The 16341-nt window shown below is 40.2% G+C and overlaps 1 protein-coding gene across 1 annotated transcript; it reads right to left on the bottom strand.

Annotated features, from left to right (window-relative positions):
* Positions 1 to 1637: 1637 nt before the first annotated feature.
* Positions 1638 to 16141, bottom strand: CXCL14 (C-X-C motif chemokine ligand 14). Its single transcript, XM_067566449.1, has 4 exons — positions 15873 to 16141; positions 14818 to 14923; positions 9028 to 9138; positions 1638 to 2761 (listed from the first exon to the last, which is right to left on the bottom strand). The coding sequence occupies exons 1-4, from the start codon at positions 15934 to 15936 to the stop codon at positions 2746 to 2748; spliced, it is 297 nt and encodes a 98-aa protein (XP_067422550.1). The 5' UTR covers positions 15937 to 16141; the 3' UTR covers positions 1638 to 2745.
* Between the last annotated feature and the right edge of the window lie 200 nt (positions 16142 to 16341).

The raw sequence follows: 16341 nt of genomic DNA, 5'->3' as shown, positions 1-16341 counted from the left end.
CATTCAATCCAGGTTCTAGAAAACTCATAGTTTCAACAGCTGCAGTACTAACAAGGGAATCAAATCAACCACAGCATAGCTTCCTTGACAACCTTGATAGTCTGTTTGGAAATTGTGTGACTATTCTGCTGAGGTGCAAAGATTCCCTGAAACTCTTTGCCCTTAGGTTAAAAACAAAGACAAGGATAAGGGTATAGGATTTTTGTTGTCAGATTTCCATCAAGTTAACCAGTTTAATGTAATGGAACCACACATTTATAGCAACACATAGGAACCACACATTTTCTTAGTCTACAAATAAAGTTACATGTCAGGGGCATGTTCTGGGGAAGCGGATGGATGGATGTTGTGTCAGTGACAAGTTGCCTGAGCTTGTCACGTCCTGTTTTATTTTTCATATAAGCCAACTATGAAGATTTTTCATCAGCTGCACAAAACATTCCAAGCAGTGGACCAGATCCTACCCTTCCCTGCAGCTACCATGTGGCACTCTGGAACCACAATGCAGCTTGACTTTTTGGCTTCCTCTTGGCTGCCAACATATGGAACATGGCTTGAGCCTGATATGGGGCAATTGCTTTTCCCCTATAAAGTGGAAAAATTCCGAGTGCCATTGAAACTAGTGGAGGAAAAATCTGTTTGCACCAGTTTTACAAAAAATCGAATGGTTTAGCAGTAGGGTCACTGATGAAAACTGAGATCGTAAGATAAATATCCATTGAATTTGCTCATGCAATAATGGTTCTTTCAATAGAGGATGCCAGCGCTCAGTGCTATTAATTAGACATTTCTCATAAGCTCTAAAATTGACTTTAAGATGATGAGAATTCAAGTCTCCAAATCACATAGACATTGTTAGCCATACTAATATACTCAGGTTGTCTGTTATACTAGTATGTTCATTTGTTATGTACATGCTTGTGACTACAGTGTGAACTGAGTGAAGATCAATGTATTACATGCAAACAATTATGTTAATGTTAACAACTTTAAACAACTGGGGTAAAATCCTATCCCTTGATTTCAGTGACCTGGACTTTCACACTTGTCAGTAAATACAAAGGTTATAGATTTCCTTCTGAGTTAAATCCTATTCATCTTACACGAGTCCTATTGATTTAAATCAATAAATGTGACAATGGAGCAGTACTTGGCCCTATGTAATAAAACATTAGTCTGTACTGTGCTAGGTTGATATTTTGTAAGTATCACCAATATCACAGACATCAAACTTCAACGGCATGTAAATTTCATAGTGATCTTATTTTCCTATTAGAAAAAAACTTGGATTTTACTTTATTGAACATCATTAGCTGAACTTGGGTGCTTTACCCTGCAACCCCTAGTAGTATTAAATATAACACTCACAAAGGCTTTCATATTTGCTGGGAATTTACATCATTTTCACACAGGCTGGATCTCTAGATTTAAGGTCCAGTCCAACGTCTATTGAGGTCACTGGGAATTGGATTGGGCCATAAATGATATTCTCAGGATATCCACTGCTTATGTGTCTTAAGCTTCTTTCACTAATGTTTTATGCCTCTTTCAGAATCAATGCAATCTTGATAAAAAAGCATTAGAAATGGATTGAGTTTCACAATGTCTTAATGAAGTTGAAAAACAGGCTTTGGCATTTTTAAATATATTTTATTACTTATTTTTCCATTTGTCTTAGAAAGAAATATGAAATCTGCATGCAACTTTCTAAATATTTCAAACATTTAAATAGCATATGATAATTTAGTAGAACAATACATTATACAGAAAGATAATATAGGGAGACATCCTGTAGTATATTTACACATGAAAAGGTAGTTTTCTTTTTAAAAAGAGGAATGTACTGCTTAATATTTAGGTATTACATTCAAAATAATGAATATGTTGCTTTGTGACTAAAACATATATATTTATTTGATATGTTGCCCTCAGATTTTTCATAAAAAGATTTTTAAAGATCTAAAGATTTTTGCTACAAATCTACAAAATCCTACACGTTATTCTGGAAAATTAAAATATCTTAAAAGTGATGAAGCTGCAAACTTTTCACAAGAACCTCAGGTGAAAAAAATGAAACATATTTTTAGTAACAAAACTGCTCTAGAAATGTTTTCTAGTGTATGAAAAAAATTAAGTGGGGGTATGTAATGCATTTCACCTTTCAGCAAGACCTCAGATCATTAAAGAACAGATACAAAGTGATGTTTGTAGTCATTTGACAAGCCACTAAGGAACGGCATCTCTGCAGCTATATATGCCACTACACTTCAGTGGCATGTTACACAGCAAGCTGTTCTTCAGTCCCTACATTGTCCAACTATGGTGGAAGCTGCACAGCGTTACTAGAAACCCTAAACACATCACTTAAGCTTTCCCAATACAAAAAGATAAGGGACACTATTGTATAATACTACAAATATTGTTTGTCTAATGAGCTTATAAAGCTCGATTGCAATCATAGTGATGTCTGAATGAATAAAAAAAAAAGCATTTATTTAAAATGAAAAGCATGAGTTTTCACAATCTCAGTAAAAAGCAGACAGGTATGAAATTTGAGGTGTGCAACAGACAAATCTGGGAGCCTTCTGCACACAGTTATAAAATGTAAAAACTGACCCTTGGTAAAAAGTGCTTTATAATAATATAGAATTTGTGTCTTATGTCTGTGGGAGAGAAATATTCTTTGCAGAGTCCATTTCTTAAGTCAGCCAAACAATGCCATTCCTTTTACCAAGATTTTTCCTCTTATTCTTCATAAACCCTGGGAAAAAGAAACGGAGAGGTAGGTATTTAAGTAATTTTGCTTACAGTGAAAACTTTCCCCACCATCATGGTGATTAAATACTAGGAGCCAAGTTCTGTTCTCATTTGCAGTGGCGGAAATCAGGAGGAACACCACTAATTTCAGCAAAATTAGTTGTATTGGCACAACAGAAAGCAGAATATGGTCTTAAGTTTCTACCCTTCTTCCTTACTTGAATGCACCGAGAGTAGTTAAATCTACTGAAAGGATTATTAATACATTTAAAATTAGGGAATCCACATCAAACGATGTATTTTTTGCCCTGGGAAAAATACAAGCTAATATGTGAAAATATGTTGCTAGTTTAAATATTTAAAAGAAGAATTACTTAACTTTTCCTCTGTAATATTGCTGAAACATTCCAGGCATGCAGTCTTCACAAATGAAAACAATCTACAGTGGCATGATTATAATTGGTCCCAGAGATATTTTGGGAAAGCTGGAATTCACTGTTACACTACATTTGACTTGAAAAACCAGTGACACCTCATGAAAAGACATTCTGTGGGCTTAGTCCAGCTCCCATTGCGGTCACTAGCAAACCCTCTCTGACTTTGATGGCAATAGGATTGGGTTCAATTTATTGTTTTGTTTCTTCCCTAAACTTTTATTACAAGAGAGGCTTGGATTAAACCCGTCTCTTGGTTGCTGAAAAGTTAGTCTGCTGCTGCTGCTTCTCTCTATGATACCTGCAGTTGGGATCAGTTAACCCTGCTGCCACTGGGAGCTGCAGTTTACATCTGTCTCATCCCAAATTATCACCAGGCAAGCTTTACAGACCGCTAGGGCTGTTGGAAATTTTTCTATGGAAACTGTTTTTGGATGAAAGCTTTAAGTTTTCATCACAACAACATTTTTCGCAAAGAGTATCTGCTGTCTGTGGAAAATTTCATTTTTTTTTTGGTCAAAACATTTTAGCTAACATCAGTTTTCAGCCAAATCTTTTGGTTTTGGGCCAAAATCTTTTGGGTTTTGATTTTTTGGGCTGAAAACGTGGAAAATACCATGGACAATTTTAGCAAAAAGGCAAGTTTTTTCAAAAATTTTCATGGGGCGGGGGAAGAAATTCAGAGCCACCCTAAACACTGCTACTCTCTGGGGGTCCTCCTAGAGCTGGGGTGGGCAAACGTTTTGGCCTGAGGGCCACATCTGGGTTTGGGGGGAAGGCGCCGGGCTGTGCGGGGGAGCAGCTGCCGCGTAGCACTGCTTGGGGCCTGGAGCAGCTCCACTCAGGGAGCCGCTGGGCCCACATGGTGGGAGAAGGGCGGGGGGGAGGGGAGGAAGGGGCGAAACTGGGAGGAGGGAGCGGGCCTGATGAAATGCTCATACGGGCTGTATGTGGCCCGTGGGCCTTAGTTTGCCCACCCCTGTCATAGAGGGCATCTCCAAGTTGTGTTGAATTTCGGTGCATTCTGTGTCCAACCTAGCAATGCTCCCCTCCATAGGCCAGTGCTGCCCACTTCCTGGGCTGTGCAGCCAACAGCCGTCCATCTGAAATGGAGAGGAGTGGCAGGAACCATTAGCCATCCTGGCCTCCTTTCTGATGGACCTGCAGCCTCTAGGGACACATGCCCTGACAGAGTATCCCTATGGCCCTTCTTCCCTGCTTGTGACATCATCATGATGTCAAAAACAGCTGTATGTGATGTTCCAAAAGGGGAATGGAGACTTCAGGTGGGGAATAAGCAGGATTCTGCTGTGAGGCTGGAGGCTTAGGTCAACTCTAGGCCTATTTATCAACTAGCTCAATGCTGGTTTAAAATTAAGTTGTTAAAATTGCAGTAAAACACGTAGTGTTTGGACTTTCCTAAATGCGGGTGAACGGATGACTGTAATGCTCATATACTTATCTCGGTATTTGTCATGTTAAGAGTAATAACTGGACATGTGCATTACAGAACTCTCAGATGGCTGGGACAGACCCCATGATAACAAGAGCCATTAATCATTGCTGAGTTTTGCCTGTAGAAATGGCTACACCCCTTGTCAATTGACACCCACTGACACCCACTGAAAAAGCAGTACAGGAGGTAGAAACCTGTTTACAGGACAATGGAGAATGGGAGACGCCTACCCAGGGATGTGTCACATAGGATGACTTCACCGAAGAATTACCTCATGAACTCCCCCCATCATCTTTTGCATCTGTGAGCTCTGGGATCAGAACAGTGAAGATGTCAGGGTTTTCAGATACAAGCTGGGTTTTTTACTGGACTGAATCCTAAGAAGTAAGGACTTTGTGTGCTAGGGAATGGACCTTTAGCTCCCACAGCTGGGATAAGCTTGAGAAGCTGAACCTATAAGACTGTTACTTCGAACAGAAGTTTTATAAGATAACCTCAGTTTGTCTTTGTCTGTGTATTCCTAGCATTGTGCAAATATCGATGGCTTCATTTTCATTTAATTAATAAAGGCTAAATAAGTTTATTACAGGATTGGACTGAGTGTTGCCATATTGGGTAAATGAGGGAGATCAGGAGGAACTGACCTGTGGTGTGTGTCTGGTCCTCTGAGAACCAAGGAACTTGGATTTTCTGTGACATTATAGTGAAAGGGGCCTACTGTCACGGGGGTCCACATAGTTAATGTCAAGAGGGAAGGGGATTTCAAAGGGTACTGTTTATGTTCTATACTGAGGGTGGCAAAAGCCTAGGGAATTAATAAGCAGCATGGTTAGCTGGTGTGTCTAAGGAGTTAGAATCACAGCTGGCATTGGGGTGACTTCCTGTTATAGAACAGTCTGCCCTGAAGCGAAACCCACAGTCTTGAGATACCAAGGTGTATGACACCTACTTCTCTGGAGGGGACACGCAGATAGTACAATATAGGCTGGGGAGGGCTCTCTCTAAATGGAATATTTTTCAAGGTTTCCAGAAGGTATCAATATGCCGTCATTGTAGTCAGCACAGGTTAAGGAAATTCCTACTTCTTTTCAGCCAATGAATATGTGTAATTACATTATATGATGTACAATCATAACCTGCGCCTGCCCTCAAGCTGTATTTTGAGGAGGAGGATGTGAGGAAGGGAGCACAGATTAAACACACAGTAGCAAGCACACTTTCTGGAGTTTCCTGGCCCATTGCAGGGTAACTCACTGTTTAGGGAACCATCTACCCTATGTTGTGAATCTGGAAAGGCAACAGAGTTAGATGGATATTGATGCTTTACTGTCCTGTTGGTTGACTATCTAAAGTATGTTAATAAGGCATAATGAACATGTCAAAGTTGGTATTAAAAGTCTGACAAACCCCCCACACAAAGAAATTCAAAGATCAGGCTAAGACCCCAGGCAGTGTCATTATACAGCATGAGTCTTTAGATCATGTGATACCAGGACTTTTGCCTGGGCAGGCTTAAAGCTAATGCGTCTTGCTTTTGTAAGCTTAAGGCAGGTCTGTAACGTTATTTGAATGTAAGATTCTGTGGCTTCATTTCCTTTGTTGTTTTAATGGTAGCCTTTAAAAAGAGTAAGGAAATAGGGCATTACACAAGAGCTGATATTTTACAGTGCATACTGTTTCCTTACCAGCCCATAAACAGCTCACACGGAACTAGCGGAGAGTCAGGCAAAAATATCGACACGGAGTGGTGGCCCTTCCATACACTAATGCCACACTAAGCGTTCATCAGCCTGACTATTCACCCTGCACAGCAGCAAACAAGACATTTCCAGAAAATAATTTGCATTTGCCCTTGGCTCAGTCAACCGAACTTTTAGTAGTTTGATGTGATCCCATTCTCAGCTCAATACTATTTACACTGAAGTTAATGAGACAGCTCTCACGGATTGAGGATTCGGCTCTGTATTACTGCTACGGAGGAGATGGAAGATTTCTAAACACATGTGCCTGACCCAACTCCCATTGAAGTCAATGGGAGTCTTTCCTTCCACACCCTTTACTAGATGACTGATTCATTCAGTGTGCTTGAGCTACCACTGTACATTCTATCTGATGTCCCCAGTCAGATTCTTTCGTTCAGGTTCTGGAGCTGGCCTTTCACTAGAGATTATGCCACGTGCATTACACAGTTAGCATTTGTGTCAACATTCCACAACTCCTTAACCCTTTACATGCTCTTTAGTTTTACATTTTTATTCAGATTTCTCCCATGCTGATTTCATTATACCTTTGATGAAGGCTTTCCTACCCTCTTTTCTAAAAATAGTGTTGCGCGTTTCCAGAATGTGAAAAAGAATGTTAAACTGGTAACCAGGGCCGTATTATCCATTAGGCACAATAGGCACAGTGCCTAGGGCCTACGAAACTTCCAGGGCCTACGAAAATACATTTTATATATATTTTTTTATTTTTTATTTTAAAACCTATTTATTAATAGCTTAAAATCAAATTAGTTATTTCGGTCAGGGGGCCTACAAAGGCAAGCGTGCCTAGGGCCTACCAAGGTCTTAAAGCAGCCCTGCTGGTAACTGTGTCCCTTCCAGGTGGTTCGTGAAGCTTATTTGTATTCTGGGACCTGAAGCTTAAAGGTAGAAATGAGAGAAGAGTTCCAAATAGATTTATTAGAAAAACCAGGGGCACATCACTTTTCTATTCCTTTGCAATGTCCTCCAACCCTGTTCCTTGAAAACCAAGTACCACTGGGATATCCTCAGAGCTGCAAACTTGCAGTAGATACAGCAATGAGATGAGGCAGTGTATGTTTGTCAAGGAGGAGCGCTTGACGTTCTATTGCACCATCACAATAACAGGTGTAGATCTCAAAGGTGAGCACTCTAAATGGATGCAGTTTGAGTCCCCCATGCACACCATCTGAGTAAATGGGATTTGCGCAAGGAATTGAGTGGTGACTGTAGAGGAGAAATGGGATCTAATCCGTGCCTATGGCCAGGCCCATTTCTAGGGGCTGCAAGAGTGACCACTGTTGGATCCAATGTAAGCATGCATGTGGTGGTTCTTCTCATAACCCATCTACAGTACTCCACCTCATGCCAGCATATTCAGAGCTCAGACAGATCCAACTTCCCCCAGCACACAGAGGGGTATGGTTACAGAGGGGTATGATGGTAAGGACTTTCACTCCTCCTCCCCAGGCTGTTCTTTAAGTTCCATCTACAGTATGTCCTCTCTCTGCTACCCCTTTCCTGCCAAAAGAAATGGGGAGACTAACTAGTGGGGTGAGAGGAAATGGAGCTTTCTCACATTTCTCCTGCCTTAGCTCCTCGACTGATAATGAGTTCCAAAAATTCACTGGACATCCCTACTTTGGGGAAGATTATTACAGGGCACCCAGCTACCTTTCAAAGCCAATAGCTTTGAAACTCCCCTTTGTTCCTTTGGACTTCTTCTTAATTATTTACACAGACAACATAATCCATTTTATATCTGGCGTCCATTTAGGTCTCTGTTTCTTTTCTGTTTATCACTGACAGTTCAGTTTGTGCAAAGGCCGGGTTGGAAGGGGAAAGGTAGCATTGCATCCAGCAATCAAGCCATAGAGAGTTATATCATGAAATTACAACTTGGTGAAAATGCGCTAAGATCTGGGCAATCATAGGGTGGTAGTGTTTCCTAGTGCTTAGAACAGAGGACCTGAAGTCAGGAGACCTGGTTTCTATTCCTAATTCTGCCACTGACTTTGTGTTTGATCCTAGGCAAGTAATTGCCTTTCTTTCCTCAGCTCTAATTTGGAAATGATAATATGTAAAAGACTTTGGAAACATCAGATAAAAAGTATTGTGTAAATGCAAAGTATTAATATTTATTTTCAGAGCAGCCTGGCCCTAAACTATGAATGAACTGCATTCAGAGCAGTTTACACTATTTTATTATTTACAGAGGTAATTTGTAGGTCTTATCAAATAAATCGTTTGCATTTAATTGATTGTTTAGCATATGAGATTTTACTGTAGGCGTCTAAATAATAATCTCAAGACTCTATTAATAGTGTCTAACTTTGCAGCACATTTTTCACCTTCAAGCTGTGATGCTTTAAAAAAAAAAAAATAGATCCAGAAGCAGCGAAACTAATATGCTATCTGTAGCGTTTTAGTTAGGAGGATTTTAGCCATTTCTGTCTAATTAGTACGGAGAGCCATTAGGACTATTATACTTCACTGTTCTGTGCTGCTGTGTTTCAAGCATTCAAGCAAAAATGGTACGTTATCTGCTGAAAGGAACAAAGTGGGTTACCTATAATGACACCACTTTTTATCCCACAGAAAACAGGCGTATCTTCTGCTGAGTGAAATGAATACCCACCTGCGTTTCTCCTTCCATATGGTGTACCACTTAACTAATCTCTTTGTGCTTTGGAGTTTGGGATGCAGGCAGTACTGCTGTCCTCCTCTGAACCGTGACTGCATAGTGATACTGAAATGGAAGAGGAATGATCACTTCAGAAAGATCACGAAAAACCCACGTTTGTCACTGTTAACATTTCATAGACACCAGGTGGAACTCTCTTGCTGGAGGTAAATTCCATTCACATGAATGAGAGTTGCACATGTGCACTGAGAGGATAGCAATCCGCTATATTCCATGGTACAAATTTGAGTTCACAATAATGAAACTGGGCCAGGTCCTCAGCTGGTGTAGTTCCATGGCCACCAGTCGAGTTAGGCTGATTTACACCATCTGTGCTGCCCATTATTTTTAATCAGTGGTTTTACTCCACCCTCTATCAAACACCTAATAACTGATTTAAATAACATGGTAAATTAGGGCCCAGTCCTGCAAACCTTTACTCAGACAAGTAATTTTACATGTGCAAAAAGTCCCATTGAACAGTGCTACATGCAAGAGTAAGGATTAGGCCTGGGTCACTGACTTTGTATGCAGTAATGCTTTCATTAGCAGTACTGTATGCTTTGCAAGTTTCTGGGCGCAAGGAAGAGAGCACCCCGCTGGTACCATCTCTAGTTTTATCAGCTGACTGTTTGATCCATTCAAACTTGCCTGTAGCTCACTGGAGAGGAAGCACACAAGGATTGATGGCACTTTACCCTGGGAACAAGACCAAGCAAGGAGGCAATACATGGCTGATTTACTTCCTGGCCCTTCTGGTTTCCTCCTACTTTGTCCTTTGAGTGTCGACCATTTAATGCTGGCTAATTAATGGCCTAAAATGATACTGATGATGTCATTATTTGATTGACAAACCAGCAGAACTGGTCAAGAAATGGGAAAATAACTTAGTAAAAAAATTGAAATTTCGAAGTTGTTTTTATTTCTAAGGCTTCAAAATGGTTCAATTTTCCTCTTTCAGAATATTTTTCTGTGACTTTTTACCACATTTTTAATTGAAAATTTTCATTTTCTAGAAACCAAGTTTTTAGTATGGGAACACAGTTTTTGGTTAAACTAAAACATTTCAAAAGCTATTTTAGAAAATTAAGTTGATAAAAATTTCGGTGTAAAAAAATGGAAAATTCTGAGAATGTTGACAATTTTTCACAGAAGTTTCATTTTTGAAAAAAAAGGCCAAACTTTTTATGAAAATACCTTTTCGTACATTTGCTCTACAAATCAGCAAGGGGAACCACAATGAAAAATTCAGACAAAGGACAGAGACAGCGGGAGGAAACATTGCCTTTTATTCAGATGTGGCTATTGGGCTGAATTCTTGGTTGCAGCCCCAGAGAAGCTGGCCCAGGGAATCAGTACATCTTGCACTGACTAGTAATAGAATGGGGGCTGAATTCTGGCTTGCTTGGTTTTGCCCCCAGTAAGAGGCAAACTAATGCTGCAAAAGCACAAGATATCATATCATTTGTATCAGAAGCATGAATAATAGAAGTAGGAAAAGGTGTCAAGGGTCTGTGTGCGTGTTGGTGAAGGGGGGAATCAATGCTACAAAATACAGACCATATCCTCTGACCTTGGACCTCACCAAGATAACAACAGTGCATAACTCTGCTTCAGAAAAGTGCTGCAGGGCAACTTTATTGTACTAAAGTTTATTACCAAATTATGATAACATGAATGGCATGATTATCTGACTAGATGGGTTACTAATGGAGTTTTCAGACTGAGATGTATTGTTTTATAATGGATGTTTGTCTTATCATTTGGAGTTATACCATTAACTCTGTGCTGGGGGAAAAACAATCATGAATGCTAGTCTTTCTTTTTAAGGGTTATTCTGTATTCCTAATAGATCTTTGGATAAATCCATACAGTTGAATCATACTTTAGTGACTGATGCACTGTTTGCCACTAGTATATGGGACATGCGCAACCCAGTTAGCCTCTCTTATGCCTGCCAGTTGGAGGCCAGACACTAGAGGGGGCTTTCCCATTTAGCAGAATACCCCATCCTGTGACTGCACTTTTTCTCTGCGTGCGTATGATTCCTGCACATTGTCCCAGTCGAGTGAACATTGGTGTTGCATAGACCACAGCTCTCTCAGCTGAGCCAACTGGGAGTTACCCTGTGGGAAAGCCTGTACGCTGAGAGCTAGGATAATCTCAGCTGGAAGTCATACTGCATATTTTAGAGCATCCACTTCAAAGACAGTTTTGCAACAAGTCTCATACTGAGTGGGTTCCGGTATATTTGTACCATCTTGGGATTGGGGATATACCCCAAGGGACCAAAGGTAGCTGTATAGTGTCTTTGCCAGCCCCTAGGATTATCAGGATGGATAATTCATGCTCATCTGATTATGGCTCCAAGGGGCCATTTGACAGCTAAAAATAGTTAAACCTACAACCCTTTCTCTTGGCTAGTCTCTCTATGTTGGGGAAAATAACCAGGTCGTGCTGCGCTGCTGTGATGGCTCAACTCCTTAATCAAGGGGAAATCTCAGCTGGCTGGATCTATCAGGTTCCTGGTTGCTGTGCTCAACTACAAATTGGGGACATGAGAAGACTTTTCAAACCACTCCATAGCCACGTGGCTGATCTGGGTAACACATTTTAGAATCAGGGCTAGCATGTCCAGATTTTGCATAAAATCATCTCCGTATTGTACCAAGTAGCTATGGGGTAGGCTGGTCCATTTATTCTCCTATATACTGTCATAAAGCTTCTTGTACTCAAAGACAAGATGTGTTCTAGGAGGTTGCACTGTTTCCATCCGCTTTTTAAATGGCATAAAGAAACTCTTATCTCTGTTGGCAGTTCTTATGGACAGCAATAAGAGTTCTACCAAAGTCTTTGAGAAATATATAGCACATATTCTGTGTGTATGTGTGTGTTTATATATATATCTCCAAATATTTGTGAGTGATAGGAACTGGATGGAATATAAATCAGTGTAGGATTTTGTTCATTATGTTTTTAATAATAGGGTGAGCCTGCTACCATAAAACTAAAGGAGAGTTTTACCACTCTGTCAATTAATTAAACCCTCTTCTCACAAATATTTAGCTGAATTCACTTTCAGGCTGTCTACAGTTCCACTACTGCAGCTCCACTGGTGGTAGCACTGGTAAAAGTGGTGGTGTAGACCAGCTGCTTGGGTTTTGATCACCATGCTGGCTAAGCCTGCTCGGAGCAGGTCTAGCCAACACCAAAGAGTCAGGGATTGCTGTCTTTCACAAACGTTTCCAGTTCTACCTGTGTATTTTATGTCATTAGATGAATCTCTTCCAAACAATATATTTCAATAGCTTCTGCTCTGCTAATTACCCTATCGTTTACACACTTCTTCCATGTAAATAGACCGGAGAATGGTCAGGCTTATGGGGAGGTTTGGAGGACAATCAAGATCATAACTGATTATATTCCCTCAGCAACAGCCACAAAAATTAATTACAGGAACTGGAATTACAGTATCAGTTGCTTCTGGTCACAGCTCCCTCCAATGAGCTCCCTCCCATCCATTGTCCCCCACTTCTCTGTAGTACTGATTTCAAGTTACATTGAAGTACTAAGAGTCACCCCCTACTAAAGTACTAATTACAACATCTGGGCCTTATCCTCCTCTCACACTGGTGTAAAGCAGGTGTAATTCCACTGAAGTCTTAAGTCTCTCATCACAGAGTAGGAATGGCCAGCTAGTTACAGTACTCGGGTGCAAAACCAGCGTAAGGCAAAGTAATAGAGTTTCTCCAAATTTGCACAGATATACTCGAAACCAGAGCCCAGTTTGAAAGCTAATTCTTTTGGCAAGGCGCTTGAGCAAAAGCTAACGTATTTTATATGTTTTCCTGACATTCTTATTGAAAGTGGGAAGTTGCATTCATGAGATTTATTTCATGCTCACAATTTCTCCTTCTCTCCTTAGCTGCCAAATCTGGCCATGCTTCTAATGCTTTGGAGCAGATGTCTCTCACAGACTTATCCTAGAAAAGCTTGTTATTGTTTCCTTGACAGTGCTTCACCATCCTGCTTCTGCTGGCATCTTGCTTGGGGAGAGCAGATTGCGGCTTGCTTTCCCAGCAGACAATCAAACTGTAAGGCACAGGCTGAAGTCTCTAGCTGCAAATAGTTCTCCAACTGCTTTTATGCTGCTGCGTGTTTCAGCTGCTTTTGTTAGCCCTAGGTGATTGACATGAAATAGAAATGACTGTGTGCACCAGCTGAATGGGAAAGAGTTCCTGAGCGGAGGACATGTTGATTAAAAATATTATTACCACCTTGCCAAAGATGACTTTCCCTAAGAGAATTCAAAATGTTGTTTATTTAAGTCCCGGTGAGAGTTCAAAAGGTGGTTTATTCAAAACGTTTGCTCGACACGTTTATTTCAAATGACTAATTTGGAATCTGAGAGCTGACTTTGTTCTGGGCACCATGCCTCACTTTTACAATCTAAACACTTTAAAAAAGTTACTTGGGCAATGATAATCTAAATATAAATTATACATTCTGGGCTGCCTACGTTCTGCCAACTCCTGCTCTTAGATAGATGAGTGCTAAATTCTGGGCTAAATTCTGGGCTAAATTGGACTAAATTCTGCTTTCAGTTACATTGGTGGCAAATCTAGGATAGCTGCTTTGAAGTAAGTGGGTTCAATTCTTCCCTTATTGAATGGGGAGTTTGCCCAGTCATTCCATGCAGGCAGGATTGGGCCCGATCAGAGTAACCAAAAGAAAAGAATTTGACCTAGAGTTCACATTGGAGTAACTGAGAACAGTCAGTGGTTTGAAGAGAGAGAAATCTACTGCACCATGACATATTGAAGCATCTTTCTAAGTTTAAGTAAATTTGGTAACATTAACTGGTAAGGAACAAATGCTACAAGATATTCAATGCCTCGCCTTTTTGCTGAAGATCTGATCAACACCTAATACAACCTCTCTTGGAGGACATTCTTCTTTCGTTGCAGAGTAACAGAATCAATAGCAGAATAGGTTTTTTCAGCTATTCTCACCCTATGGTTCTTATGCAGGCATGTAACCTGTTTGTGTTTTGTGCAAAACGTTTAAAAAAATTTTACAATATACAAAACCGGATACATTAACGCCCCCTCAAATGCCATTGTTTCAAAACCATAATACATCCACTAATCTAATCTTCAGAGCTTCCTTTGGTTTTAGCTTATCAGTTGAGGTTTCATTCCAGCATTGGTCAATGCATGGCTTTTTTGCTTATACAGATAGTGACATTTTTCTTATAAAATTCTACTTTCAGTTACAACCCATGCAACCCCACCGAAGTCAGGGGAATTGTACGAATGTAACTGAGACAAAATTTTGACCCAATGAATTTGGATGATTCTTCATTACTTGAAACTGTTGTGGACCCAATTCTGTTCTCATTTGTTACTCCCCATGTAAATCCAGGGTAACCTTTGCTTAGCATTTTGGATTTACATCTGTGCAGTTGAGAGTACAATTTGACCCTGTTATTTGTTAAGCTAATAATTACTCTCACAGGCGATACTCTTCTTTAGATATTTATAGGATTAAGCAGATTCTACTATACTGAAATACTACAGATGGGATTTGTTCACGTAGCTACATATTTTATTGTGCCTAACATATTGGAAATTAGTATATCAGGAAATTATGAAAAACAACCCACACAGAAAGAGGTTGCAATACAGAGAGATGCAGTTCAATTGGTACATTGAAACATAGTGGAAAGCATACATGAACACTTACATGATCATTTTTTCCTTACAGTATGGATACTTTGGTTTGATTTCCAGCTTCTGAACAGCAGAGAATCTTATTTTAGGACCCTTTCTTGAGCATTTGCACTTTGATCCTATAAGAGAAAGTATTTACCCATTTGTGTACAAAGTTTACTGTGTACGAACTGCAGTGAAATTTTACCCGCCCTGTTAGCTTATGTAAATGTATGGGCTAGTCATGTTTTAAAAACCTATAGAAAAAGTTACACTTTTTAGAGTTGCTGAGCTGAAAAAGACAATATTTTCCTTCTGATTTCCTACGGAAAGGTGTAATAACTCCCTGAGAAATATATTTTAAAGTACTGGAAATACAGTGGTAAATATATTGCAGTGTGGTCAGTGCAGACTTTTTAAAGTGCACCTGCTGTGGTTAAACTAAGCTTTAACAAATGCAAAAGAAAAGACTCAAAAGTCTGTTGCAAAGTTGAATAAGCTTACACAGTGCTCTGTCTTTGTCTTCACTCTAATTTCACAAGTAGAATTTGGGGGGGGGGGACTCTAAGCTGTGCTTCTGAATTTCTTAACTTGCACAAATTCTAAAGTTACATTCCAAGCCTGACAAAAATCAGAATTTTGTAACCATCATTTTCATGGAAAACTAAAACACATCTCTGTCCAGATTTCACCCTCCCTTAAATCCGCACTACCACATCAAGCTAAATTCTGCACACTTTCCCCAGCACAAATCTGGAGTAACTCCATTATTTCAGAGCATTTACTCCAGATATATACCAGAATAAATGACAGCAGAATTTGGCCGACTGGGTGAAATGAAGTTGGAATGTAAAACTATAACTGAGAGCACAACGTTGTCCCTGGTATTTTACCACCAATTACACCTTAAAAAACCAACAGTTTGGGGCTACCTCACACTACTATCAGATTTGTCATATCGATTCTTCCCAATACAGACTGAGCACACCAATAAATCTCATGATTGTCTTTCAAGGAGCAAACACAGAGTACTGAGGGGGGAAAAAATCACTGGAAAGAAGTTTAAATAGGTGATAGGTACAAACTTACCTTCTGCAGTGGCTAAGCACATTGCAACGAGCAGCAGAAGTAAAACTGCTGTCAGGGGCTTCATGGTAAAACCTCAGGTATCGAAATCGATGTGTCAAAGATCTCGCTTATATAATCGGACTTCTCTTCTCGCGGATTCACTGAGAGTCTGGCTTGATCTTGCCAGGGAAGGAACTTTAGAGAACGCCTGGATTCCTTTCGCTTGCTGCTGCTGCCGCCCTGTCAGTTTCAGCTCCTGTCTGAGCTCTGCCTCTTTCCTCCTCTTGTCCTCTTTTAAAACAGCTCCTGCTGCCCTTGCTGCGAACTCATTAATATGCAGAGCGACTCAACTCCCCGCAATTTCTCAACACAAGGAAGGGAGGGGATGGAAGCCGATCCTGTCTAGGAGATCGGATGGGTTTATTATAGAGAAGAGAAAAGGAGAGGGAAAAATCACTAATTAACTCTAAGAGAGGGGGGGAGGAAGATG

This window comes from Emydura macquarii, unplaced genomic scaffold (genome assembly GCF_026122565.2).
Source record: "Emydura macquarii macquarii isolate MOO-44397 ecotype Brisbane River unplaced genomic scaffold, CSIRO-AGI_Emac_v2 contig_2768, whole genome shotgun sequence".
In the NCBI taxonomy this organism is placed as follows: Eukaryota; Metazoa; Chordata; order Testudines; family Chelidae; genus Emydura; species Emydura macquarii.
Note: the sequence above shows the minus strand (reverse complement) of the source record. Positions and strands in the feature narration are given on the sequence as shown.

Bases quoted from the DNA above. Each gene is read 5' to 3' on its own strand.
- CXCL14 (XM_067566449.1), bottom strand. From the start codon at position 15,936: ATGAAGCCCCTGACAGCAGTTTTACTTCTGCTGCTCGTTGCAATGTGC. The intron at 14,924-15,872 runs GTAAGTTTGTAC...TTTCTCTTATAG, and splicing joins GTGCTTAGCCACTGCAGAAG to GATCAAAGTGCAAATGCTCA. The intron at 9,139-14,817 runs GTAAGTGTTCAT...CTTCCATTTCAG, and splicing joins TGTAAGGAAAAAATGATCAT to TATCACTATGCAGTCACGGT.